Genomic DNA, 25,223 nt, shown 5'->3' on the forward strand with positions numbered 1-25,223 from the left:
CCCCATTTGCTGGAAGTGGTTCTCTGTAGGATCATTATACGATATTGTACGTAGGACCCTTTTGTTTAATTTTGTCAATAAATGCCCAGCTTAGTGGGGAGTGAGTGTTGTCCCTCTGCTTCAGATCCTCTCCTGTACATGCTGGTTGCTGGAGTGAACCCAACCTGGTGACTGTGTGATCTGGCTCACTGGGTCCATTTCCATTTGGCCTGCCTCCACACTCAACCAGCTCTGACTAATAGCACTTTAAAGCTCACAGCGATAAGGACTTTCAGACCAACAGGAGGAGAAAGGGACAAGTTAATATATTGGAGTGAGTGGGGAGGGAATGTGGGAAGTAGGAACAAGGAGAGGAAACATGAGGTGAGGAACAGAGAGAGACATGGGTACAAGAAGAAGACTCACTGCCTGGAGGTTGGTCATCCTGGTCGTCTGGGAACAGATCATCCAGATTCTCTTTACTGGAGTCAGAGTCCTTCTCCTCCTAACAGAGGAAAACAGGGAAGGCAGACCATTGCTATTGTCATTCAGTGTAAACCAGGCAAATGAAAAGTGGTGGTGTGCGTCAGTCTGGGTGTGTGTGTGTGTGTGTGTGTGTGTGTGTGTGTGTGGTTAACTCACCGATGGCAACAGGTCCTTATCGTACTTCTTCAGCTGGTTCATGAACTCCAGGTGTTTCTTCTCCTCCTCTAGCTGAGCCACACTCTGCTCGCTATTCTGCAGCTTCTGCTGGGTGCCTGCCAACTCGTCCCTCAGCCACTGGTTCTCCTGGCACAGCCGACGCACCTGTGCCCGCAGCTTCTGCTTCTCCGACTCCACCGAGCTCAGGTGGCCCGACAGCGCCATCATCACCTGGGCCAAACACAGTGAGGGGGTTAGGGGTGAGGCAACTGGGCAAGAGGTCAAAGAAGAACACTGAGAAGACTGGTAGTAAATAATTCATGGATAATCCTTGGTTGTAGTCTGATTTACTGACACAGGCCATTTAGGTGGTAGGTGCCTGTGGGTTCTCCATCTAGCTGTCTAATTTGAAAGTTCAAAAGATTAGATCCCAGAGGGCTCTAGCTCTCTCCCAGCCCGAGGTGTGTAGCCTAGACCTATACAGTGTACTAACCTGTGCCTCGCTCAGGCCCAGCTCCAGCATCTCCAGGGACTTGCGGATCATGAGGGACTTCTCCTCCACCAGGACTCCCTGGTCATCCTGCTTCAGGCAGTGCAGCGTGCCCAGAAGGCCCTCCAGGATGGAGTTGTGCTCCTGCTTTAGAGCCTCCAGGCCCTGGATCACCTGCTTGGTCCTGGAGATGATCTCATCCTGGGACAGCTTCTCCCCAGGGTCCTCCTCCTCTTCCTTCACACACACCATGGCAGACATGTTCTCACGCATCCTGTACCAGACACACAGAAGAGGAATGGATTTAGTTAAAAATGTATAAGTAGAAGTATGAATACCCTGGCCCGTTATTTCACTGTTGCTAAATGCATATGCATATCAGTTTACTGCTGGCTGTATCCCAATATGTTCGAGAATTAGAAACTTCTGCTTGATCTTTACTTCCGTCCTCACAGTTGTGCGGCATATTACATTTTATCATCAGACAGCCTTTCCAGCATCCAGCCTACTCTTATCTATTGAGCGTTTCTTAATCAATATACGCCTTAGTGTATGTGTGTCTGCGTGGTAAAATCACTAGGTTTGTTGCACAAAGTGTGCTTATCAACCAATGACACACATGCAGGCAGGGCTTTTGAGAAAAGAAAGAGAAGTGCCTGGGCGATGTTTTGGAAGACCTGCTCTGACTGCTGCCTGTCTGTCAGTGTAAACAGAGCCCAGCTGAGGTGTTGACAATGTAGATATGCCTGGACAGATCAAGAGCTTGGGTCTAGAAGGTTCTATCTGCATTTTTGTCAAAATGTAGTTATTAACATAACTTTGTTCTGTTCAATGTTCTCTACCTATAAAACTCAACATGCAACAATTTCAAAGATTTTACTGAGTTACAGTTCATAGAAGGAAATCAGTCAGAAATAAATTCATTAGGCCCTAATCTATGGATTTCACATGACTGGGTAGGGGTGCAGCCACGGGTAGGTGGGCCTGGGAGGACATTAGCCCACCCACTTGGTAGCCAGGCCAACCCACTGGTGAGCCAGGCCCAGCCAACCAGAACGAGTTTTAACCAACAAAAATGGCTTTATTACAGACAGAGATACTCCTCAGCAACCACTCTCCACCCCCCTCAGACGATCCCACAGGTGAAGAAGCTGGATGTGGAGGCCCTGGGCTGGTGTGGTTACATGTGGTCTGCGGTTGTGATGCAGGTTGGACTTACTGCCAAATTCTTGAAAAGCAACGATAGATAAATGAACATTAAATTCTCTGGCAACAGCTCTGGTGGACATTCCTGCAGTCAGCATGCTAATTGCATGCAAAACTCCCTCAAAACTTGAGACATCTGTGGCATTGTGTTGTGTGATAAAACTGCACATTTTAAAGTCTCCTTTTGTCCCCAGCACAAGGTGCACCTGTTGTAATGGTCGTCGTAAGGAGTGGACCAAAACGCAGCGGGTAAAGTGCTCATCTTCTTATTTATTAAAGGAAAAACACTTAAACAAAACAAACAACGAACACAGTCCCGTAAGGTGCACAGACTATACAGGAAACAACCACCCACAAACACAAGAGAAAACTAACCCAACTAAATATGGCCTCCAATTAGAGACAACGACAACCAGCTGCCTCTAATTGGAGGTCATTACCAAAACCCCAACATAGAAATATAAAACTAGATAAGCACATAGAAATAGAAAATATAGAACATAAACCAAAAACCCCGAAACACACAAAACAAACACCCCCTGCCACGCCCTGAGCAAACTACAATAACAAATAACCCCTTTTACTGGTCTGGATGTGACAGTACCCCCCCCAAAGGTGCAGACCTCGAATGCACCTCAAAACAAAAACCCCACAAAAAATACCCCAAACATAAAGGGAGGGAAGGGAGGGTGGCCACCGTCAACGATGGCTCCCGTGCTACACCCCCCCCCAATCCTCCAACTACGGAGGTGGCTCTGGCTCCGGCCTTAGTCCCCATTCTAACCTGCCCACCCCCGCTGAAGGCTCAGGGCTGTAGACCACTGCTGAAGGCTCTGGCCTGAGGTGCGTCGCTGGAGACCTCGGCCTGAGGTGCGTCGCTGGAGACCTCGGCCTGAGGAGCGTCGCTGGAGACCTCGGCCTGAGGAGCGTCGCTGGAGACCCCGGGCTGAGGAGCGTCGCTGGAGACCCCGGGCTGAGGAGCGTCTCTGCAGGCCCCGGGCTGAGGAGCGTCTCTGCAGGCCCCGGGCTGAGGAGCGTCTCTGCAGGCCCCGGCCTGAGGAGCGTCTCTGCAGGCCCCGGCCTGAGGAGCGTCTCTGCAGGCCCCGGCCTGTGGGCCGTCTCCGCAGGCCCCGGGCTGTGGGCCGTCTCTGCAGGCCCCGGGCTGTGGGCCGTCTCTGCAGGCCCCGGGCTGTGGGCCGTCTCTGCAGGCCCCGGGCTGTGGGCCGTCTCTGCAGGCCCCGGACTGTGGGCCGTCTCCGCAGGCCCCGGACTGTGGGCCGTCTCCGCAGGCCCCGGACTGTGGGCCGTCTCCGCAGGCCCCGGACTGTGGGCCGTCTCCGCAGGCCCCGGACTGTGGGCCGTCTCCGCAGGCCCCGGACTGTGGGCCGTCTCCGCAGGCCCCGGACTGTGGGCCGTCTCTGCAGGCCCCGGACTGTGGGCCATCTCTGCAGGTTCCGGACTGTAGGACATCGCCGGAAGCACTGGACGGGGAACTGTCGCTGGAAGCTCTGGACGGGGAACTGTCGCCGGAAGCTCTGGACGGGGAACTGTCGCCGGAAGCTCTGGACGGGGAACTGTCGCCGGAAGCTCTGGACGGGGAACTGTCGCCGGGAGCTCTGGACAGGGACTGCGCACTGAAGGCCTGATGCGTGGGGCTGGCTTAGGAGGCGCCAGACTAGTAACCCGCACCGCAGGGCTAGTGCGAGGAGCAGGAACAGGACGTATTGGACTGGGCAGGCGCACTAGAGGCCTGATGCGTGGGGCTGGCTTTTGAGGCGCCAGAACAGTAACACGCACCACAGGGCTAGTGCGAGGAGCAGGAACAGGATACACTGGGTCTTGAAGATGCACTGGAGGTCTGGAGCGCACAGCCTGCACAACCCATCCTGTCTGAGTTGTTACTGTAGCCCGACACGGGCGGAGTGCTGGCACAGGGCGAACTGGGCTGTGCTGAGGAATGATGGCTGCCGTGCGTAGAGCAGGCGCAGGGTTGCCTGGGCCTAGGAGACGCACTGGTGGCCAGATGTGCTGAGCAAGCATACTCCTTCCTGGCTGGATGCCCACTCTAGCACGGCACTTGCGGGGGGCTGGTATCGACCGCACCGGACTGTGCGTGCGGATGGGCGAGACCGTGCGCACTTCCGCATAGCACGGTGCTCTCCACGCCAAACGCTCCCCATAATATGCACGGGGAGTTGACTCAGGGCTCACCCCTGGCCCAGCCAACCTACCCGTGTGCCCCCCCAAAAAAAATTGGGTCTGCCTCCTCACCTCCTGAAATGGAGGATATAATGCCTCATACCTCCGTCGTTCTGCCTTTGCTGCCTCCAGTTCCTCCTTCGATCACCGGTACTCCCCAGCCTGCCTCCAGGGTCCCTTTCCATCCAATATTTCCCCCCATGTCCACGACTCTAAGTAGCTCTCCTGCTGCTCCTTCCTCCGCTGCTTGTTCCTTATTAGGTGGGTGGTTCTGTAACGGTCGTCGTAAGGATTGGACCAAAACGCAGCGGGTAAAGTGCTCATCTTATTTATTAAAGGAAAAACACTTAAACAAAACAAACGACGAAAACAGTCCCGTAAGGTGCACAGACTATACTAGGAACAACCACCCACAAACACAAGAGAAAACTAACCCAACTAGATATGGCCTCCAATTAGAGACAACGACAACCAGCTGCCTCTAATTGGAGGTCATTACCAAAACCCCAACATAGAAATAGAAAACTAGATAAAAACATAGAAATAGAAAATATAGAACATAAACCAAAAACCCCGAAACAAACACCCCCTGCCACGCCCTGACCAAACTACAATAACAAATAACCCCTTTTACTGGTCAGGACGTGACACCTGTGTAATGATCATGCTGTTTAATCAGCTTCTCGATATACCACATCTGTCAGCTGGATGGATTACCTCGGCAAAGGAGAAACGCACAAAATTTGAGAGAAATAAGCTTTTGGTGCATATTGAAAATTACTGAGATCTTTTATTTCAGAGCACGAAACCAACACTTTACATGTTGCGTTTATATTTTTGTTTGTGTATTTTCATCATGAGCAAAAGCTATTGTTTTCCTACCCAAAGTTGCAAAGATAATGTGATCCATTTAATAAAATGGAAGAGACCAGCTAAATTAACAAAAGTATCAGGACCAGCGGTATGGTAAATAATGCAAGCGACTTCAATAGTAATTTCTCTGAACGGGAGGAAAAAAACATCACCAGATTCACAGGGAATACATTAAAGGATGAAGAAGCAATACTCCAAGCAGCAGCTCCATACTACTTGTCAGAGAACTGATAGTGTATACTGGTTGGTGGTGTGCGATTGGAGGGAGTTTGGATGGTCCGTGGGAGGATTTTGTTCAATTTATTCTTCATGTCTTACTCATTGTTAGGTTCGAATTGGGGTCCAAATCGAATGTTAGGTACTATATTTATTTAAGATGATATGAATCCTGTAAATTAAAATGCTCAATTTGGGTGCAATTAATTAGCTTAATTTCTCAGAGATCAAATTATATTTCAACAAAATAATGTTTAAGGAATGCTGATCTTATCCGTTTCTAACTACATAAACGATTTCAGAACAATCTTTTATTTATTTTACCTTTGTTTAACTAGGTAGGCAAGTTGAGAACAAGTTCTCATTTACAACTGCGACCTGGCCAACATAAAGCAAAGCAGTTCGACACATACAACAATAGAGTTACACATGGAGTAAAACAAACATACAGTCAAAAACACAGTACAAAAAGAAGTCTATATACAATGTGAGCAAATGAGGTGAGATAAGGGAGGTAAAGGCAATAAAAAGGCCACGTGGCAAAGTAAATACAATATAGCAATTAAAAAACAGTGGAATTGTAGATTTGCAGTAGGTGAATGTACAAAGTAGAAATATTACAAATATAGATAAATAAATACAGTAGGGGATGAGGTAATTGTTTGGGCTATTTACAGATGGGCTATGTACAGGTGCAGTGATCTGTGAGCTGCTCTGACAGCTGGTGCTTAAAGCTGGTGAGGGATATAACTGTTTCCAGTTTCAGAGATTTTTGTAGTTCGTTCCAGTCATTGGCAGCAGAGAACTGGAAGGAGAGGCGGCCAAAGCAGGAATTGGCACTGGGGGTGACCAGTGAAATACACCTGCTGCAGTGCGTGCTACGGGTGGGTGCTGCTATGGTGACCAGCGAGCTGAGATAAGGCGGGACTTTACCTAGCAGGGTCTTGTAGATGACCTGGAACCAGTTGGTTTGGCGACGAGTATGAAGCGAGGGCCAGCCAACGAGAGCGTACAGGTCGCAGTGGTGGGTAGTATATGGGGCTTTGGTGACAAAACGGATGGCACTGTGATAGACTGCATCCAATTTGTTGAGTAGGGTGTTGGAGGTTATTTTGTAAATGACATCACCGAAGTCGAGGATCGGTAGGATGGTTAGTTTTACGAGGGCATGTTTGGCAGCATGAGTGAAGGATGCTTTGTTGCAAAATAGGAAGCCAATTCTAGATTTAACTTTGGATTGGGAGACGTTTGATGTGAGTCTGGAAGGAGAGTTTACAGTCTAACCAGACACCTAGGTATTTGTAGTTGTCCACATATTCTAAGTCAGAACCATCCAGAGTAGTGATGCTGGGCGGGTGGGCAGGTGTAGGCAGCGATCGGTTGAAGAGCATGCATTTAGTTTTACTTGTATTTACGAGCAGTTGGAGGCTACGGAAGGAGAGTTGTATGGCACTAAAGCTCGTCTGGAGAGTTGTTAACACAGTGTCCAAAGAAGGGCCAGAAGTATACAGAATGGTGTTGCCTGCGTAGAGGTGGATCAGAGACTCACCAGCAGCAAGAGAGACATCATTGATGTATACAGAGAAAAGAGTTGGCCCAAGAATTGAACCCTGTGGCACCCCCATAGAGACTGCCAGAGGCCCAGACAACAGGCCCTCCGATTTGACACACTGAACTCTATCGGAAAAGTAGTTGGTGAACCAGGCGAGGCAATCATTTGAGAAACCGAGGCTGTTGAGTCTGCTGATGAGGATGTGGTGATTGACAGAGTCGAAAGCCTTGGCCAGGTCAATGAATACAGCTGCACAGTATTGTTTCTTATCGATGGCGGTTAAGATATCGTTTAGGACCTTGAGCGTGGCTGAGGTGCACCCATGACCAGCTCTGAAACCAGATTGCATAGTGGAGAAGGTACGGTGGGATTCGAAATGGTTGGTAATCTGTTTGTTAACTTGGCTTTCGAAGACCTTAGAAAGGCAGGGTAGGATAGATATAGGTCTGTAGCAGTTTGGGTCAAGAGTGTCCCCCCCCTTTGAAGAGGGGGATGACCGCAGCTGCTTTCCAATCTTTGTGAATCTCAGACGACACGAAAGAGAGGTTGAACAGGCTAGTAATAGGGGTTGCAACAATTTTGGCAGATCATTTTAGAAAGAAAGGGTCCAGAGTGTCTAGCCCGGCTGATTTGTAGGGGTCCAGATTTTGCAGCTCCTTCTAGCTAGCAAAACGCCACAGAATGTTTTTGTGCTGGTTAAGGGCAGTCAGGTCTGGAGAGAACCAAGGGCTATATCTGTTCCTGGTTCTAAATTTCTTGAATGGGGCATGCTCATTTAAGATAGTGAGGAAGGCATTTTTAAAGAATAACCAGGCATCCTCTACTGACGGGATGAGGTCAATATCCTTCCAGAATACCAGGGCCAGGTCGATTAGAAAGGCCTGCTCGCTGAAGTGTTTCAGGGAGCGTTTGACAGTGATGAGTGGAGGTCGTTTGACCGCTGACCCATTACGGATGCAGGCAATGAGGCAGTGATCGCTGAGATCTTGGTTGAAAACAGCAGAGGTGTATTTAGAGGGCAAGTTGGTTAGGATGATATCTATGAGGGTGCCCGTGTTTACGGCTTTGGGGTTGTACCTGGTAGGTTCATCGATAATTTGTGTGAGATTGAGGGCAACAAGTTTAGATTGTTGGATGGCCGTGGTGTTAAGCATGTCCCAGTTTAGGTCACCAAGCAGCACGATCTCTGAAGATAGATGGGGGGCAATCAGTTCACATATGGTGTCCAGAGCACAGCTTGGGGCAGAGGGAGGTCTATAGCAAGCGGCAACGGTGAGAGACTTGTTTTTAGAGAGGTTGATTTTTAAAAGTAGAAGTTCAAATTGTTTGGGTACAGACCTGGATAGTAGGACAGAACTCTGCAGGTTATCTCTGCAGTAGATTGCAACACCGCCCCCTTTGGCCGTTCTATCTTGTCTGAAAATGTTGTATTTAGGGATGGAGATTTCAGAGTTTTTGGTTGTCTTCTTAAGCCAGGATTCAGACATGGCTAGGACATCCGGGTTGGCAGAGGGTGTTAAAGCAGTGAATAAAACAAACTTAGGGAGGAGGCTTCTAATGTTAACATGCATGAAACTAAGGCTTTTACGGTTACAGAAGTCAACAAAAGAGAGCGCCTGGGGAAATAGGAGTGGAGCTAGGCACTGCAGGGCCTGGATTCACCTCTACATCGCCAGAGGAACAGAGGAGGAGTAGGATAAGGGTACGGCTAAAAGATATGAGAATTGGTCGTCTAGGACGTCCGGAACAGAGAGTAAAAGGAGCAGGTTTCTGGGGGCGATAAAATAGATTCAAGGTATAATGTACAGACAGAGGTATGGTAGGATGTGAATACAGTGGAGGTAAACCTAGGCATTGAGTGATGATGAGAGAGATATTGTCTCTAGAAACATCATTGAAACCAGGTGATGTCATCGCATATGTGGGTGGTGGAACTGAAGGGTTGGATAAGGTATATTGAGCAGGGCTAGAGGCTCTACAGTGAAATAAGCCAATAAGCACTAACCAGAACAGCAATGGACAAGGCATATTGACATTAAGGAGAGGCATGCTTAGCCGAGTGATCAAAAGGGTCCAGTGAGTAGTGAGGTTGGTTGGGGTCATGGCAATTCAGACAGCTAGCCGGGCCATGGGTAGCAAGCTAGCAGAAGACTGAGGTCTGTTTTTAGCCACCTCGTGCATTTCCGTCGGTAGATTAGTGGGGTTCCGTGTGGTAGAGGGGAACCAATCCAATTGGCAAAATAGTTATAGTGGCCCAGGAAAATTGTCCGATAGACCTATTCAGCTAGCAGCCGATATGCTCAAGACAGCTAATGGGCGTTCAGGTTACGTTGCGATGGAGGGGCCAGTTAAATAACTCCCTCGGGCAGATAACGTTGGTAGTCCAGTCGTGAAGGCCCGGTGGGGCTCCGCATCGGCAGTAAAACGGGTCCGGCTAGGTGATTGTAGCCCAGGAGTGGCTGATGGAACTCTTCAGCTGGCTAGCTCCGGGATAATTGGTGGTTGCTCCAGGACTGACGTTAGCCAACAGTCACTCGGATAGCAGCTAGCTAGCTGCAAGATCCAGGTGAAACTGTCCAGAGCTTGCGATAGGAATCAGGGGATATGGAGAGAAAATAGGTCCGGTATGCTCTGGTCTGAGTCGCGTCGTACAAAACTGGCGATAGCTTTCCGAGCTAAAGGACAGCTGATGACCGCTAGCCGTGGTTAGCTGAATACTAACTTTAGCTAGTGAACTGGCTAACTTCTGGCTCGCTTCTGTTGTGGATTTCAGATTTGAGGTGAATAATACTTTTAAAAGAAACAAACAGATTCGCACCACATTTGGTGAGGCGGGTTGCAGGAGAGTGTTTTGAAGTTGAGTTTTTAGAAGAGATATATATAAAGATATGCGAAGAAAAAAATATATATACACGGGACATGACAAGGACAAAGGACGTCTGACTGCTACGCCATCTTGGGAAAAAGAATCTGAGATGGTGCGTGTCAAAATCCTCTTTCTTGTGTTTTTTGAGGTAGAATGACTCATCTTAGTCATTGTCCTCTAGCCAATCACTATGGTACTAAAATTAATAAGAAACACTATGGCACGTGTATATAAGGCGCTATTCACTGATAGAAACCGCCCACAACCATGGTCAATTAAAACAACATACACCCCTGGAGTCGTAAAACACACATGAAACTGACAAACACCATCTCTCTGTATCAAACTTCCAAGTAGAAATCATTGCTGCGCAGTCTGCATTTTTCATGCTGCGGGCGGAAGCGGGCAGTCAGACACACAACTTTGGGATGAAAAATGTTTTAATTGGAAACGGTCGTTCTTCTGCGTTAGGCTTCCTATTGTATTAAAAAACCCTCTGTCGCTTTACTCACACAATCAGCATTTGCCGCTTCAAGTTCAGTAGCTTACCTCTTCTACAGTATATGTGGTCTCAATGAAACTGGAAGCATAGAAATAGCGCACATAGTAAACATCTAGCGCTTCTTAGACTTTCTTTCAATGAGAATGACAGATTTATAACTTATATTTCTATAGGTATTTGGTCAGTTCGCCCAAAATGTGACATATTGCAGATTTACATTTTACGCTACAGTTTACTACAGATTTTATACGCTGTGCATAAGATTTTATACACCTGTCAGCAATGGGTGTGGCTGAAATAGCCGAATCCACTAATTTGAAGGGGTATCGACATACTTTTTTTGCCACTGTACACTATATATACAAAAGTATGTGAACCCTTTGGAAATACCTGGATTTCTGCATAAATTGGTCATAAAATTTGATCTGATCTTCATCTTATCTCCAATTGCCAAAAGTATTATTATTATAGCCTAATTAACATACTCCTGTCTATACATAAATAAATAAAATAATTCACAATAGGCTACTAAAACATGATTTGGTGACAGCGGATCATTAGCTTCCTCTAAAGGTGTGGACTGTTTTTAATTGCATCGCCTACAGTCGGATGGCAAGACAGCACGCACCATTTGGGAAGGGTGCATGGCAAATACCAAATAGATGACTGTAGAGTAGCGACTTTAAATGAAAAGTAGGCATATCGCATTATTTAAAAATTCAATCACAGGAAAATATAGTTTGGAAAGCAAATGGCTATTGCTGTAAAGAGAAGTCAACTAATCTGTATTTTAGTTATCAAAATTCTGAACTTGCGAAAAACAGTAGGCCTACAGCCTATCTTATTGGCACCAACAGAGTGCATCGGCCATATCCCCGGTGAGTGCACACTGCGCATATTCACTCTTTAGGCTATCATTGATGGGTCAGTGCCACTTAAAAGTTTGTTTTTGGATAATAATTTCCTCCTCCAGTTTAGATGGAAGTCATATTATATTTGTGTCTCCCCTTCTCGTAGTCTTATTATGGTTAACATCGTTTTTATTGATCTGTTTGTCAGTGTCAGTGGAGCAGGCTACTCTGTAATTTGTCACATTAAAAAAAGATTATGACTGGAGACATAAGTAGAAAGTATAGTAGAATTGCATGAAATGTGTTTCTCAAATATTTATGGGAAAGGCTAATAGCGGTCGATAATATCGGTCAACCGATTTATAGGCTAGGCTCTATCCTAAATATGATTAGGCTATAGTTTACTACATTGCCTATAAATAAATATTGATCACCCATATTTGTCTCCATCTGAAAATTGGCCAGCTCCTAAGAGGTAGGTTATATGCTAAATGTGTCTCGAGAAAGTGCAAGTGTCCTCTCTCTCCCCAACTCTGCTCTCTTCAAACTACGTCTAGCCTATTGGCAGATATAAACTCAGTAATACTGATAGCTTAATATAAATGGGGCATGATAATCCCTAGTAATTTAACCTGGTTATTTTTGCGCATTTTTACATTGCCTATAGGGTGCAAAATTGCTTGGACCATGGCTGGCAGGTGAGCTGCGTCACATAGCCTACACCTAGACTGGTTGGGTTTGGGACCAGTTCTTGCGGGAGCAGGAGGGAGTGGGCTGGTGCGGTATGGAATGCTGCTGGTGCGAGCGGGAGCTGGATTAAGAAATCAGTCCCATGCAGATCTCTGTTTACATGCTCTAGTTTTTGTTACTTTCTTCCTATGAAACCCTGAACAAAAAGCACCGTAGGGAAGAAGAGGGAAGTATTTTGATGTTATCATTTGAAATGCAAATATCTGGCTTGAAGCGTAGCCCGGGGAGACTCAGTGCTCTCAAAGGGATGTTAAACTCGTTCAACTTCCCTGGAGTCAGGTGTGTGCTGTTATGGAGATTCAGAGAGGCGGTGGGATCCTCAACCGATTCCCTGCCCAATACTGCAGAACAAGCTGTTGAATGGATTTAAGGAATGAATGCATACAGTAGGCTATGTCTAGAATGCAAATAGACCACAGGTGACCAACAGAATTTTTTTTCATACTAATTGGGTATCAAAGCTGCTGCTGTATGAGCCGAAGTGAGAGAGCTGCCCGAAAGGCACCTTCAGACCTGTCTGCATGAAATCACTGACAGTTACCACCACCATCATCTCAGAGTTTCTCGGTCTTGAGGTTTTAAATGTAAAAACATTTTTTGCTTTAAGATGTCAACATTTTCCTTGCAGCAAGTTAGGTGACAGTTAAGATTAGGCACACACACCCTTACTCATTACACAATAGGCACAGAAAGAAAAAAAATCTGCAGAAAAGAGGAACTAACCAGTGCTGTATAGACATTCTTGCATGAATGTAGAGATTGTGTAAGATTACTCAGAGGGTTAGTCAGCGATGTGAAAGCTGTTAATCATCAACTATGACTCAGGAGCGAGGTTGCTGGGAGAAACTTCCCCACCCAACCAGACACCACACAGAGACAGAGAGTCATATCTCACGCACAACACAGCATCTACATTTTAATGTTATAGACGGCAGCTTCCTCTGGGTCTGCAGCATGTGTGTGTGTACGCCCACCAGCCAGAAACATATTCACCTCAAACCAGAAATAACCACAGAGTGAAGTCTGAACCACCAACAAGAGGAAAGGGAGCAGAGACCTGACTGTTGGCATGCCTCCCCTACTGAAGAGCAGCCTAGTATAATTAACATTCACTGCCACATTTCAGCAGGGCCCGACTTTCAAACCCCCAGCTGTCAGCCCAAATACACTGGTCTCAGTATCCCTGGCCAACACAGCATCTGCATCCTCCTTTCTGATTAACTTCACCAAGGAGTGGAGCCGAGACCAGGCTTTGTTGACTCTAGCTCCGACTACATCGATTCACCTAAGGTCAATAGTTTTAAAATAAATAATAAAATAATAACAATAATAATATATAAGGAAATGCCCACCTTGTACCTATGCTTGTCCTCTGTAGTTGTGTGAAACTTCCTTTACAATGAAGTGGCGTTTAGTACGATAACCCCTCATCAACATAGGCACGCTTTCAGAGGGCACAAGAGTCCTCCTAGCGACAGAACATTGGGAAGGCAGGTAGCCTAGTTTAAAAGGTTGCTAGAACGAATCCACGAGCTGACAAAGTAAAAATCTGTCGTTCTGCAGTCTGAATAAGGCAGTTAACCCACTGTTCCTAGGCCGTCATTGTAAATAAGAACTTGTTCTTAACTGACTTGCATGGTTAAATAAAGGTTACAAAAATTGTGAATTTCAATGAAAACCATCAACACTAGGCTAGGCAGGCAGACATCGAAATAAAAGTAGCTCTGGGTGAGACCACATAAACATGTATGGATATTTGGCCAACTGAACTGGTGTTTTCAGTAAGGTCCCCTACTCCGTTTTCTAGTTAACAATTATATAAATGGATGAACCTGTAGAACCAGTTCAGTGTCCTCAAACATAGCAGCCGCAGTTCAGCCTAGTGCGTGGTTATTACTGGTTAATAACGTTATAGCAGCTAACGTTAGCTAGCTAGCATAACAAGCTTCCTCAATCCTCCTAGCAACCTAATCTCATGAGAAGTCAATAACAAGTGTAAACAAGAAAACATGTGTCAGATGAATTACAAAAACTGACTTTTGTGAATTGAACAGAAAGAGATTGCGTCTAAAACAATCTCGGCATCAGTCGGTAGCTAGCTAACGTTAATTCACTGCCAGTGACAGGTAGTCAAACCTTACCGTTCTGTTGGACATCCGTTGCCCAACACAGTACAGTGAGGAGTTAGTCCGACTTCAATGCAGTTTCTGATTGAAAACACTGAAATTGTGTATATATTCTGAAAGAACAAGTTAATATTTTTGTTAGATCGACTTTGCGAGAACAGAAACTAAGCTCACTGTCTTGTCTCTTGCGCTGTTCTTCCTGACTGACCGCAGATACATTTTAAACCAATGCGGTACCTGTCACGGCTTTATTGCTTATCGCTGCATCATCTAGCTAGCTACATGTACGGGAAGTGATATCTGAACCAAAAAATGATTACATGATCTTTCATGTTAAATAGACAACGTTCCATTTAACTAGGTCTTACATCTCCAGACACATTTGTTGGCTACTGAACTGCTGGGCGAAAATGGCGTTACCATAGTTTCTAAACTCAGAGGCGCAACATCGCGAGACTTTGGGAATGCTTGCAAAAGAGACCAAACAGCCCAGGCCGGGGTTCGGGGTTTGAGAAGTCAATAAGAGAAGTGAAAAAATCTTCCTTAGTTGTTAATTTTCTAAAAATATAAAAGGCACAACCTAAATTCGAGCCAATGTATTACGTAGTTAAACATTATATTACTCCAACCTCGTGAAAGTGATAAACTGACACGTTCTCATTTTCGTCAAAAACAGCTTTATATTGAAGGAGTGCCTTTGATTTAACGGCCAACACATGCGCAGTTCGACGCTAGACGACAGTTAGACCCGGTGACGTGTCTCTACGCATGAGCTTAGCTAGCCAACGTCGCCTACAAGCGTGATCGGGGATTTCTTTTGGAGCAGTTTTAGCCTATCTTCACACTGTACTGTCTTTGGCGTCACAGTCCTCGCGCCCCAACTCCCCTTCCTTGATCATGATGTCGTCCAGTTCAGATTAAAGGGGAAGTGACACTGACAGTCCGACACTGACATTTATTGTGATGGCAAACTCAGAGATTTTAGAGGGTTTCTATACCGTCTCTGGCTAGCATCATCGATTGTATCACGTGAGGGATTTCATTTACTTTCATCCAGGTTTATTTAGATTAATACAGTATTGTCATCAATTTGAATGAATGATTGAATGACAGCACTTTTGTGCATACAATCAAAATCACAATATAAAACTGGGTGGCAGGAAGCATCCTGACCGGTTGCATCACTGCCTGGTATGGCAATTGCTCAGCCTCCGACCGCAAGGCACTTCAGAGGGTAGTGTGTACGGCCCAGTACATCACTGGGGCAAAGCTGCCTGCCAACCAGGACCTCTACACCAGGCGGTGTCAGAGGAAGGCCCTAAAAATTGACAAAGACCCCAGCCACAGACTTTTCTCTCTACTACCGCATGGCAAGTGGTACCAAGTCTAGGACAAAAAGGCTTCTCAACAGTTTTTACCCCCAAGCCATAAGACTCCTGAACAGGGAACCAAATGGTTACCCGGACTATTTGCATTGTGTGCCCCCCCACCCACCCACCCCTCTTTTACGCTGCTGCTACTCCTCTCTGTTTATCTTATATGCATAGTCACTTTAACCATACCTACATGTACATACTACCTCAATAAGCCTGACAAACCGGTGTCTGTATATAGCCTTGCTACTCTTATTTTCAAATGTCTTTTTACTGTTGTTTTATTTCTTTATTTACACACACACACACACACACACCTTTTTTTCGCACTATTGGTTAGAGCCTGTAAGTAAGCATTTCACTGTAAGGTCTACACCTGTTGTATACGGTGCACCTGACAAATAAACTTTGATTTGAATCCCTGAGCTGACTACGTGAAAAAGCTGAGGATCTGCCCTTGTGCAAGGCACTTAACCCTAATTGTGCCACTGTCACCATCAATAATGTCTGAGCGCTGGGTGTGACGCCACTCTCTGAGGGTGTCTCAGGGGAGAGGGATATGCAAAAAATAAATTAAAACTGTTACATTTCACACCACACACACTTGTACAAGTTACACACTTGCACATATGTGAAACAGGACAAATATAAGCACCCACCTATTTATTAGATGTCTAACCCTCTTCTGTTCTCTTTTCATTCCCGATCCTAGAACAAGTGACTGGGTTAGTAAAAGTATTATCATGACAGGTGGGGGGAGTGTTGTGGGAGTTCCTCACTCAACTGTTGCACCAAATCAAATAAAAGACAACACAAATAAAAGACAACTAAACACTAAGGTGAGAGAATAGAAGATAGCATATTTAATGGAGTATCATGTGGTAGGGCTGCCTTTCTTCCAGCCTCTTCTCTCAGCAAGTGTTCTCCAGACGCTGTGGAAAGCCACTCTGCCCATAAGCAAGGTGATTGTGAAGTTACGTCTGTACCAATCCCTGTCAATGAGATGAAGGGAGGGAAAAGAGACAATAGCATAATAAATAGGAGAGAACTCATTATATTCACACAATGGCTTGCTTATGTGCATACTAGTTTTACATATACAGCAATGCCTAGTTAATGTCTAGTTAAATAAAGGTTCAATAAAAAAAATGTATTGTTGACCCTGAGCATGAGTTATATCACATTAATTAATAATGATATTTCAAGACCTGCTATTGATGACCGGCTATCTCACCCCTCATTAAACAGTAGGACAATACAGGGCATCCTTTTGCACCTGTTTGATAAACTGTAAGCAATAGTACCCAAAATTACTTATTGTAATTTGCATGTCTTATGCAGTTTTCATCCAGGAAATGTTTGTAAAAGACTGCCATTTCTTCACTGTTTAAAGCCCTTTTCCTTCCTGAGAAAATATAAGGAACAACAAACATTAAGACACATTCCAACCACCCCCCTGTCATCCATCAGTTTGATATCCTTCATCATTTCAAATCACAATATCAGCTAACCTTTCTCATCTCTCTCAGTCAAGCCTTTCTCCTTCAGTTGTGAGAGGACGAAGGCATCCTTCTCCTAAATGAGACAACAGAAATAGCCTTTTAACCCAAACAAAGTAAAAAAATAAAAAAAATTACAAAAAAATGTATACACTACTAAAGTACTGGAAAAAAATATATATTTACCTCAATATTTGAGATCAGTGCAGTGCTGCCCTCTGGTGGACAAAATGTGTTGTCTAAATTTAAGCAATAAAACCTATGAAGAGCCCTTAGCCGTGCTATATTGGCCATATATCACAACCGAGGTGCCTTATTGCTATTATAAACTGGTTACCAATGTAATTACAACAGTACAAAGTCATTTTTTGCCATACCCATGGTATACAGTCTGATATACCACAGCCTTCAGCCAATCATCATTGAGGGCTTGATCCACCCAGTTTATAATCTATTATAGCTAACTCAATACACATTTACTGATGGGTTTTTGCTTAGCTTAGCAGTTACAACTTAGATTACATTTAATTTTGGGTCCAAAGAGGCTTACGCTAGCCAGAGACTACTGAAATTAAGTAACACCAACAAGAAAATCACAGAAAAAGTGTATCAACAACAGCTGAGCTAAGTAGTAAATAATCTGTGATTCCACTACTGCTTTAGGTGTCTCTGAGATGAGTCAACAGATAATTAAGGATACTTAATAAGGATAATTGAGGAAGCAAACCTTGTTGAAAGTGATATTCTGATTGGTCCAGAACGCATGGTTCCAATCCTCCGTCTCTTGCCTCAAGGTTCTAAGCTGCTTCTCCAATTCAGTCTCATTCTCAGGGATGTGGTATATGATTGGTCGCAGGTTAGACAGCCTGTGAGGTGGACCAACCCAGTCATGCTTAGATTCAGCAGCTGGGATGAACTGGGATCTCTGTTTAAAATTAAAATAAAACATCCTAATCATGTTACTTCTATAAAACAGACAGTACACAGCAAAGGGGATGACACAAGAGGGGATGGTTAAAATACATCCTATCAATTCCATATTTAAAGCAAGGCAATGTTCTTATTGAGGGTGTTTGGTTATTAGGTGACAGTATAGCCTGGTTGTGTCATTTGAGATTTGTTTTATGACATTATACAGTACCAGTAAAAGGTTTGGACACACCTACATTGTAGAATAACAGTGAAGACATCAAAACTATGAAATAACACAAATGAAATCATGTAATAACCCCAAAAAATGTGTTAAACAAATCAAAATACATTTTAGATTCTTCAAAGTTCCAAGCCTTTTTCGCAGTGCTAGCTGTGTCACTAGAGATTCTGGGTTCAAGTCCAGGCTCTGTCGCAGCCGTCCGCGACCGGGAGACCAATGGGGCGGCGCACAATTGGCCCAGCATCGTCCGGGTTAGGGGAGGGTTCGGCCGGCAGGGATGTGCGCAATGGGACAACGATTAGCGACTCCTGTGGCGGGCCAGGCACAGTGCACGCTGAAACGGTCGCTAGGTGCACGGTGTTTCCTCCGACACATTGGTGCGGCTGGCTTCTGGGTTAAGTGGGCATTGTGTCAAGAAGCAGTGCGGCTTGGTTGGGTTTCGGAGGACGCACGGCTCTCGACCGTCGCCTCTCCCGAGTCCGTACGGTAGTTGGGGTGATGAGACAAGACTAACTACCAATTGGATATCACAACATTTAGAAGAAAACAGGGTATGAAAAAGTTTTTAAAAAAGGAGCCCCCCTTTGCCTTGATGACAACTTTGCACACTCTTGGCTTTCTCTCAACCAGCTTCATGAGGAATGCTTTTCCAACAACCTTGAAGGAGTTCCCACATATGCTGAGCACTTGTTGGCTGCTTTTCCTTCACTCTGCGGTCCATCTCATCCCAAACCATCTCAATTGGGTTGAGGTCGGGTGATTGTGGAGGCCAAGTCATCTGATAGAGTACTCCATCATTCTCCTTCTTGGTCAAATAGCCCTTACACAGCCTGGAGGTGTGTTGGGTCATTGTCCTGTTGAAAAACACATGATAGTCCCACTAAACCAGATGGGATGGCGTATCGCTGCAGAATGCTGTGGTAGCCATGCTGGTTAAGTGTGCCTTGAATTCTAAATAAATCACAGACAGTGTCACCAGCTAAGCACCCACACACCATAATACCTCCTTCTCCATGCTTCACGGTGGGAAACGCACATGTGCAGATCATCCTTTCACCTACTCTGCGTCTCGTCAAGACGACACGGCGGTTGGAACCTTCAAATCTCAAATTTGGACTCATCAGAACAAAGGACATATTTCCACCGGCCTAATGTCCATTGCTCGTGTTTCTTGGACCAAGCAAGTCTCTTCTTATTATTGGTGTCCTTTAGTAGTGGCTTCTTTGCAGCAATTTGACCATGAAGGCCTGATTCACGCAGTCTCCTCTGAACAGTTGATCTTGAGATGTGTCTGTTACTTGAACTCTGTGAAGCATTTATTTGGGCTGCAATTGCTGAGGCTGGTAACTAATGAACTTATCCTCTGCAGCAGAAGTAACTCTGGGTCTTTCATTCCTGTGGCGGTCCTCATGAGAGCTTGATGGTTTTTGCGACTGCACTTGAAGAAACTTTCAAAATTCTTGACATTTTACGGATTGAATGACCTTCATGTCTGATGGATTGTAGTTTCTCTTTGCTTATTTGATCTGTTACAGTTTGGTATTTTACCAAATAGGGCTATCTTCTGTATACCACCCCTTGCTACAACACAACTGATTGGCTGAAATGCATTAAGGAAAATGATTCCACAAATGAACTTGTAACAAGGCACACCTGTCAATTGAAATGCATTCCAGGTAACTACCTCATGAAGCTGGTTGAGAGAATGCCAAGAGTGTGCAAAGCTTTCATCAAGGCAAAGGATGGCTACTTTGAAGAAGCTGAAATATAAAATATTTTGATTTGTTTAACACTTTTTTGGTTACTACATTATTCCATGTGTTAGTTCATAGTTTTGATAACTTTGCCATTATTCTACAATGTAGAAAATAGTAAAAATAAATAAAAACCCTTGAATGAGTAGGTGTCCAAACTTTTGACTGGGACTGTATAAAGCAGTGTGACTTCCTGCATACAGAAATCAACAATTCAATTCTGCCAACCCCTATTGGCTTTACCAATTTGCACCCTCTCTTTAGGCATGTTCACATTAGGAAGAGGCAATAGGAGTCTTGGCAAATATTTTTGTAAGCAGGAAGTCGCCCTATTGTGTATGATGATGGCATGACTTGTTACTAGCAGTAGGAATATGCTCTCTCCTGGCCCCTTACACGAACTCTGAATTTGTCCTGCTAGGTGGTCAAACTGGGACATGCTTAAACCACTTGACCAAATCCTAAAGCAATGGGACTCCCTAAATCGTTCTCAGATTATTACCAATCCCACAAGACATGACTCCAAACACCCAGAAAAGGCTACTCTCATTGATGTTATCCTCACAAAGAATCCTGATCGCGATCACTGTTTTGCAGCTTTTTTGCAGCTTGTTTTCGTAATGGCTGCTCAGTGAAACGACCTGTCCTAGACGCTTGGTAAAAAAAAAAAACTTTCATGAGCAAGCCTTCCTTAATGACCTGGCCACAGTAAATTGGTATAGAATCAGCTTTATCCCCTCTGACGAAGACGCTTGTACCTTCTTTTTTATATTTTCCATGGTATTGTTAACCAACACACCCCCATTAAGAAAATGATAATTAAAAACAGGTTCAGCCCCTGGTTCGACCGTGATCTGGCAGTTACTCCCCTTCAAGAATTCCATTTGGATAAAGTCTCGGCCCACGCTAGGGCTGGGCGGTGTACCGTATTTTATGATATACCGGTATTGATGCAGGGACCGGTTTGGGTTTTTACTTTACCTTCTATACTGGTATTGGAATGTTTGGTTTGTTAAATGTAATACGCCATGTGTAATGCCCATTTGTATAGTTTGCTTCGCTACTTGAGTCATCTCTCTTCGGTCTTTCTCTCTGTGCTACTTTCCACATAGCCACGCCCCCTGTCACTCTAGGAGCGCATTTGTTGTTCATCAACGAGACGCTTACGTTCAGTCTGCCTGGTCAATGCAGCACATGCAACAATGTTGATGACAATGCTGTTTTCACTTTGCTTCTTAAAATTAATCAACTATCGTTCTATACTGACACTATTCGTTTCTGTTTCTTACATCAGCAAACAGTTAGTTTGTATTTTCTTAACTAGTTGCCCTAAATCTTTTGAGACGCTAACTGCTAGCCGCTAATAGCTAGCTAATACATGTACTGAGTAAAAGCAAACGTAGCTAGCTAATACAACCTGATAATACCAGTGATGGTGTAGACCTAAACCAGCATGTTTGTACAACAGTATCTTCTAAATCAAAGAGGAATATGTTAGCTATATGAAGTCGCTAAGAGAAAACATGCAAGGTAGCCAAAGCTTATAGGGTCCCCTAGGAAACACGTACCAACAATTCAGTTCCTACCCTGTCACAACTCCCTGGTATTTTAATTCGTTGTCATCTCAAACACTGTATTCAAATTTCCCACCATTTTATTCGAACTATAGAATTAGAACAGTAGTTATATTTCCATGATTCCAACAGTTTTGCTCTAATTTGCAACATTTGGTTAAAAATAAGTCCTAGATTATTTGCCCATATCGTGCAGCCCTATGTGGCAGTGTGGAAATGATCTCTATTGAGCAGTGGTGTAAAGTACTTAAGTAAAAATACTTTCAAGTATTACTTAAGTCGTTTTTTCGGTATCTATACATTACTATTTTTATTTTTGACTACTTTTACTTCACTACATTCCTAAAGAAAATACTGTACTTTTTACTCCATACATTTTCCCTGACACCTAAAAGTTTGTTACATTTTGAATCTTTAGCAGGACAGGAAAATGGTCCAATTCACGCACGTGTCAAGAGAACATCCCTGGTCATCTACTGCCTCTTATCTGGAGGACTCACTAAACACCAATGCTTGGTCAGTAAATTATGTCTGAGTGTTGGAGTGTCTCTGGCTATCCGTAAAAGAAAGAAGAAAAAATAAATGGTGCCATCTGGTTAAGGAATTTGAAATTATTGTTACTTTTGATACTTAAGTACATTTTATCAATTACATTTACTTTTGATACTTAAGTATATTTAAAATCAAATACTTTTAGACTTTTACTCAAGTAGTATTTTACTGGGTGACTTTCACTTTTACTTGAGTAATTTTCTATTAACGTAGCTTTACTTTTACTCAAGTATGACAATTGGGTACTTTTTCCACCACTGCAATTAAGTGCAGGAAATGCAGAAATTATAAAAGTGCTGAAATTAGTTTGGGTTGAAGGGTTGAACAGTATAAAACAATCAGAATGGAGAAAGACTCATTGAAATCACTTAGAATGTATGTGTTGCCACCTTGTATTATTCAAAAACTTAAAATACCGTCATACCGTCCAATTTTCTTAAAAATACCGTGATATAATATTTTGGCCATATCGCCCAGCCCTAGCACACGCATACTCTGGCTGACTGGCTCTCATTCAGGCAAATGATAAATAAGTGCACTCGGGTTCGTTCTGGAAAATGGTTAAAGACCTGGAGAATAAACCCTCCTCCTCCTCCTCATAGCTGCCCATGTCCCTTAATGTTGATGAAGTGGTTATTACTGACAAGGAGTACATGGCTGAGCTCTTTAATCACCACTTCATAAAGTCAGGATTCCTATTTGACTCAGCCATGCCTCCTTACCCGTCCAACATTTCCTCATCTCCCACCCCATCTAATGCAACTAGCCCTGATGCTCCTGCCTCGCTACAAAGTTTCTCCCTGCAGGCAGTCACTGAGTCCAAGGTGCTAAAGGAGCTCCTTAAACATGACCAACAAAAAAAACATCTGGGTCAGATGGTTTAGACCCTTTCTTCTTTAAGGTTGCTGCCCCTATCATTGCCATGCCGCTCTCTGACATTTTTTAACCTGTCTCTCCTCTCTGGGGAGATTCCCATTGCTTGGAAGGCAGCCACGGTGAATCCTTTATTTAAAGGAGGAAATCAAGCTGATCCTAACTGTTATAGCCCAATTTCTATTTTGCCCTGTTCATCAAAAGTGTTGGAAAAACTTGTCAATAATCAACAGACTGGCCTTCTTGATGTCTATAGTTTTCTCTATGGTATGCAATCTGGTTTCTGCTCAGGTTATGGATGTGTCACTGCAACCTTAAAGGTCCTAAATGATGTCACCATTACCCTTGATTCTACGCAATGTTGTGCTGCTATTTTTATTGACTTGGCCAAAGCTTTTGATACAGTAGAACATTCCATTCTTGTGGGCCGGCTAAGGAGTATTGGTGTCTCTGAGGGGTCTTTGGCCTGGTTTGCTAACTACCTCTCTCAAAGAGTGGAGTGTGTAAAGTTAGAACATCTGCTGTCTCAGCCACTGCCTGTCACCAAGGGAGTATCCCAAGGCTCGATCCTAGGCCCCACACTCTTCTCAATTTACATCAACAACATAGCTCAGGCAGTAGGAAGCTCTCTCATCCATTTATATGCAGATGATACAGTCTTATACTCAGATGGCCCCTCCCCGGATTTTGTGTTAAACGCTCTACAACAAAGCTTTCTTAGTGTCCAACAAGCATTCTCTGCCCTTAACCTTGTTCTGAACATCTCCAAAACAAAGGTCATGTGGTTTGGTAAGATTAATGCCCCCCACCCCACTGGTGTGATTAGTACCTTTGAGGGTTTAGAGCTTGATGTAGTCACCTCCTACAAGTACTTGGGAGTATGGCTAGACGGTACACTGTCCTTCTCTCAGCACATATCAAAGCTGCAGGCTAAGGTTAAATCTAGACCTGGTTTCCTCTATCGTAATCGCTCCTCTTTCGCCCCAGCTGCCAAACTAACCCTGATTCAGATGACCATCCTACCCATGCTAGATTATGGAGATGTAATTTATAGATCGGCAGGTAAGGGTGCTCTCATGCGGCTAGATGTTCTTTACCATTTGGCCATCAGATCTGCCACCAATGCTCCTTATAGGACACATCACTACACTCCATACTCCTGTGTAAACTAGTCATCTCTGTATACTCGTCACAAGACCCACTGGTTGATTCTTATTTATAAAACCTTCTTAGACCTCACTCCCCCCTATCTGAGATATCTACTGCAGCCCTTATCCTCCACATACAACACTCGTTCTGCCAGTCACATTCTGTTAAAGGTCCCCAAAGCACACACATCCCCGGGGTGTCTCCTCTTTTCAGTTCGCTGCTGCTAGCGACTAGAACGAGCTGCAAAAACTCAAACTGGACAGTTTTATCTCCATCTCTTCATTCAAAGACTCAATCTTATTGATAGTTGTGCTGTGTTGTCATGAGTTGCTGCCATGCGGTTGTCGTCTAGGTCTCTCTTTATGTAGTGTTGTGGTCTCTCGTCGTGATGTGTGTTTTGTCCTATATTTTTAAACCCAGCCCCCGTCCCATCAGGAGGCCTTTTGCTAGGCAGTCATTGTCAATTATTTGATCTTAACTGACTTGCCTAGTTAAATAAAGGTTAAATAAAAATGAAAACAAATTCTCATCAACCAACATTAGCAAACAATTCTTCTGGAGGTAGGTCTCTGAAACTCAGACCAGAGACGTGCAATAATGAAGCACGTGAAATCAACTCATTGATGAGAAACTAGCTAGTGAGTGGCTCCACGCACCTTCACTGAATTCGCTTGCTTGGTTGGTTCACTCGAACTGCACCGACGACTGGCGTTCGCTGATATGCGCCGCATATGCAATGGACCTAAAAGATTACAAGGCCATAGTGACCTCCGCAGAAAATATCCTGTCGTTTTGCCACTCATTTCAGGGCCTCTTCTACAATGTGTTTTACAGCGTCGTCGACCTTCTTGACGTAAGTAACACGAAAATAGCCACTGTTTAGTTCGTCTGTGACCAACTTGCAACGCTACCACGTGACAGAGGACGTTCCATGTACTTCCTGTATTTAAATTAGGTTGGACGACCGAGGTATATCACAACGTCAACACGTCTTGCTGTTTACTTAGTCAAATTATTTAACATAACCATTTGTCTGCGGAAGCG

General features: G+C 44.5%; 2 protein-coding genes across 16 annotated transcripts in view; both read right to left on the minus strand.

Annotated features, from left to right (window-relative positions):
* Positions 1–14,685, minus strand: part of LOC100380464 (kinesin light chain 1) — a 39,353-nt gene extending 24,668 nt beyond the window's left edge. For 5 of the 13 annotated variants that reach the window (XR_006757114.1, XR_006757132.1, XM_045688568.1 and 2 more), the window contains exons 1-4: positions 14,268–14,684; positions 1,115–1,385; positions 622–852; positions 406–484 (exon numbers count right to left, since the gene is read on the minus strand). Coding sequence is in view for 5 of the 13 variants with exons in the window: in XM_045688568.1 (XP_045544524.1) it covers positions 406–484; positions 622–852; positions 1,115–1,384 (580 nt within the window). In the remaining 8 variants the exon portion in view is untranslated. Of the gene's footprint in view, positions 1–405; positions 485–621; positions 853–1,114; positions 1,386–13,478; positions 13,771–14,267 lie in introns of those variants that run through there. The other 8 variants (XR_006757129.1, XR_006757108.1, XR_006757126.1 and 5 more) reach the window with 4 other exon arrangements.
* A 1,780-nt stretch (positions 14,686–16,465) lies between these two features.
* coa8 (cytochrome c oxidase assembly factor 8) lies at positions 16,466–25,131 on the minus strand. Of its 3 annotated transcripts, none has more exons than XR_006769587.1 (5): positions 24,836–25,131; positions 17,852–18,049; positions 17,137–17,200; positions 16,860–17,030; positions 16,466–16,617 (listed from the first exon to the last, which is right to left on the minus strand). XR_006769587.1 is itself a non-coding variant. In XM_014190405.2 (5 exons), exons 1-5 carry the CDS (start codon positions 24,980–24,982, stop codon positions 16,500–16,502), a joined length of 618 nt encoding a protein of 205 aa, XP_014045880.1. In that variant the 5' UTR covers positions 24,983–25,131; the 3' UTR covers positions 16,466–16,499. The 3 variants fall into 3 exon arrangements, 2 of the variants coding, with proteins under 2 accessions (XP_014045880.1, XP_014045889.1); XM_014190405.2 differs by having other exon boundaries at positions 16,940–17,030; XM_014190414.2 differs by having other exon boundaries at positions 16,930–17,030.
* Positions 25,132–25,223: the final 92 nt, after the last annotated feature.

Source organism: Salmo salar, chromosome ssa01 (genome assembly GCF_905237065.1).
Source record: "Salmo salar chromosome ssa01, Ssal_v3.1, whole genome shotgun sequence".
NCBI lineage: Eukaryota > Metazoa > Chordata > Actinopteri > Salmoniformes > Salmonidae > Salmo > Salmo salar.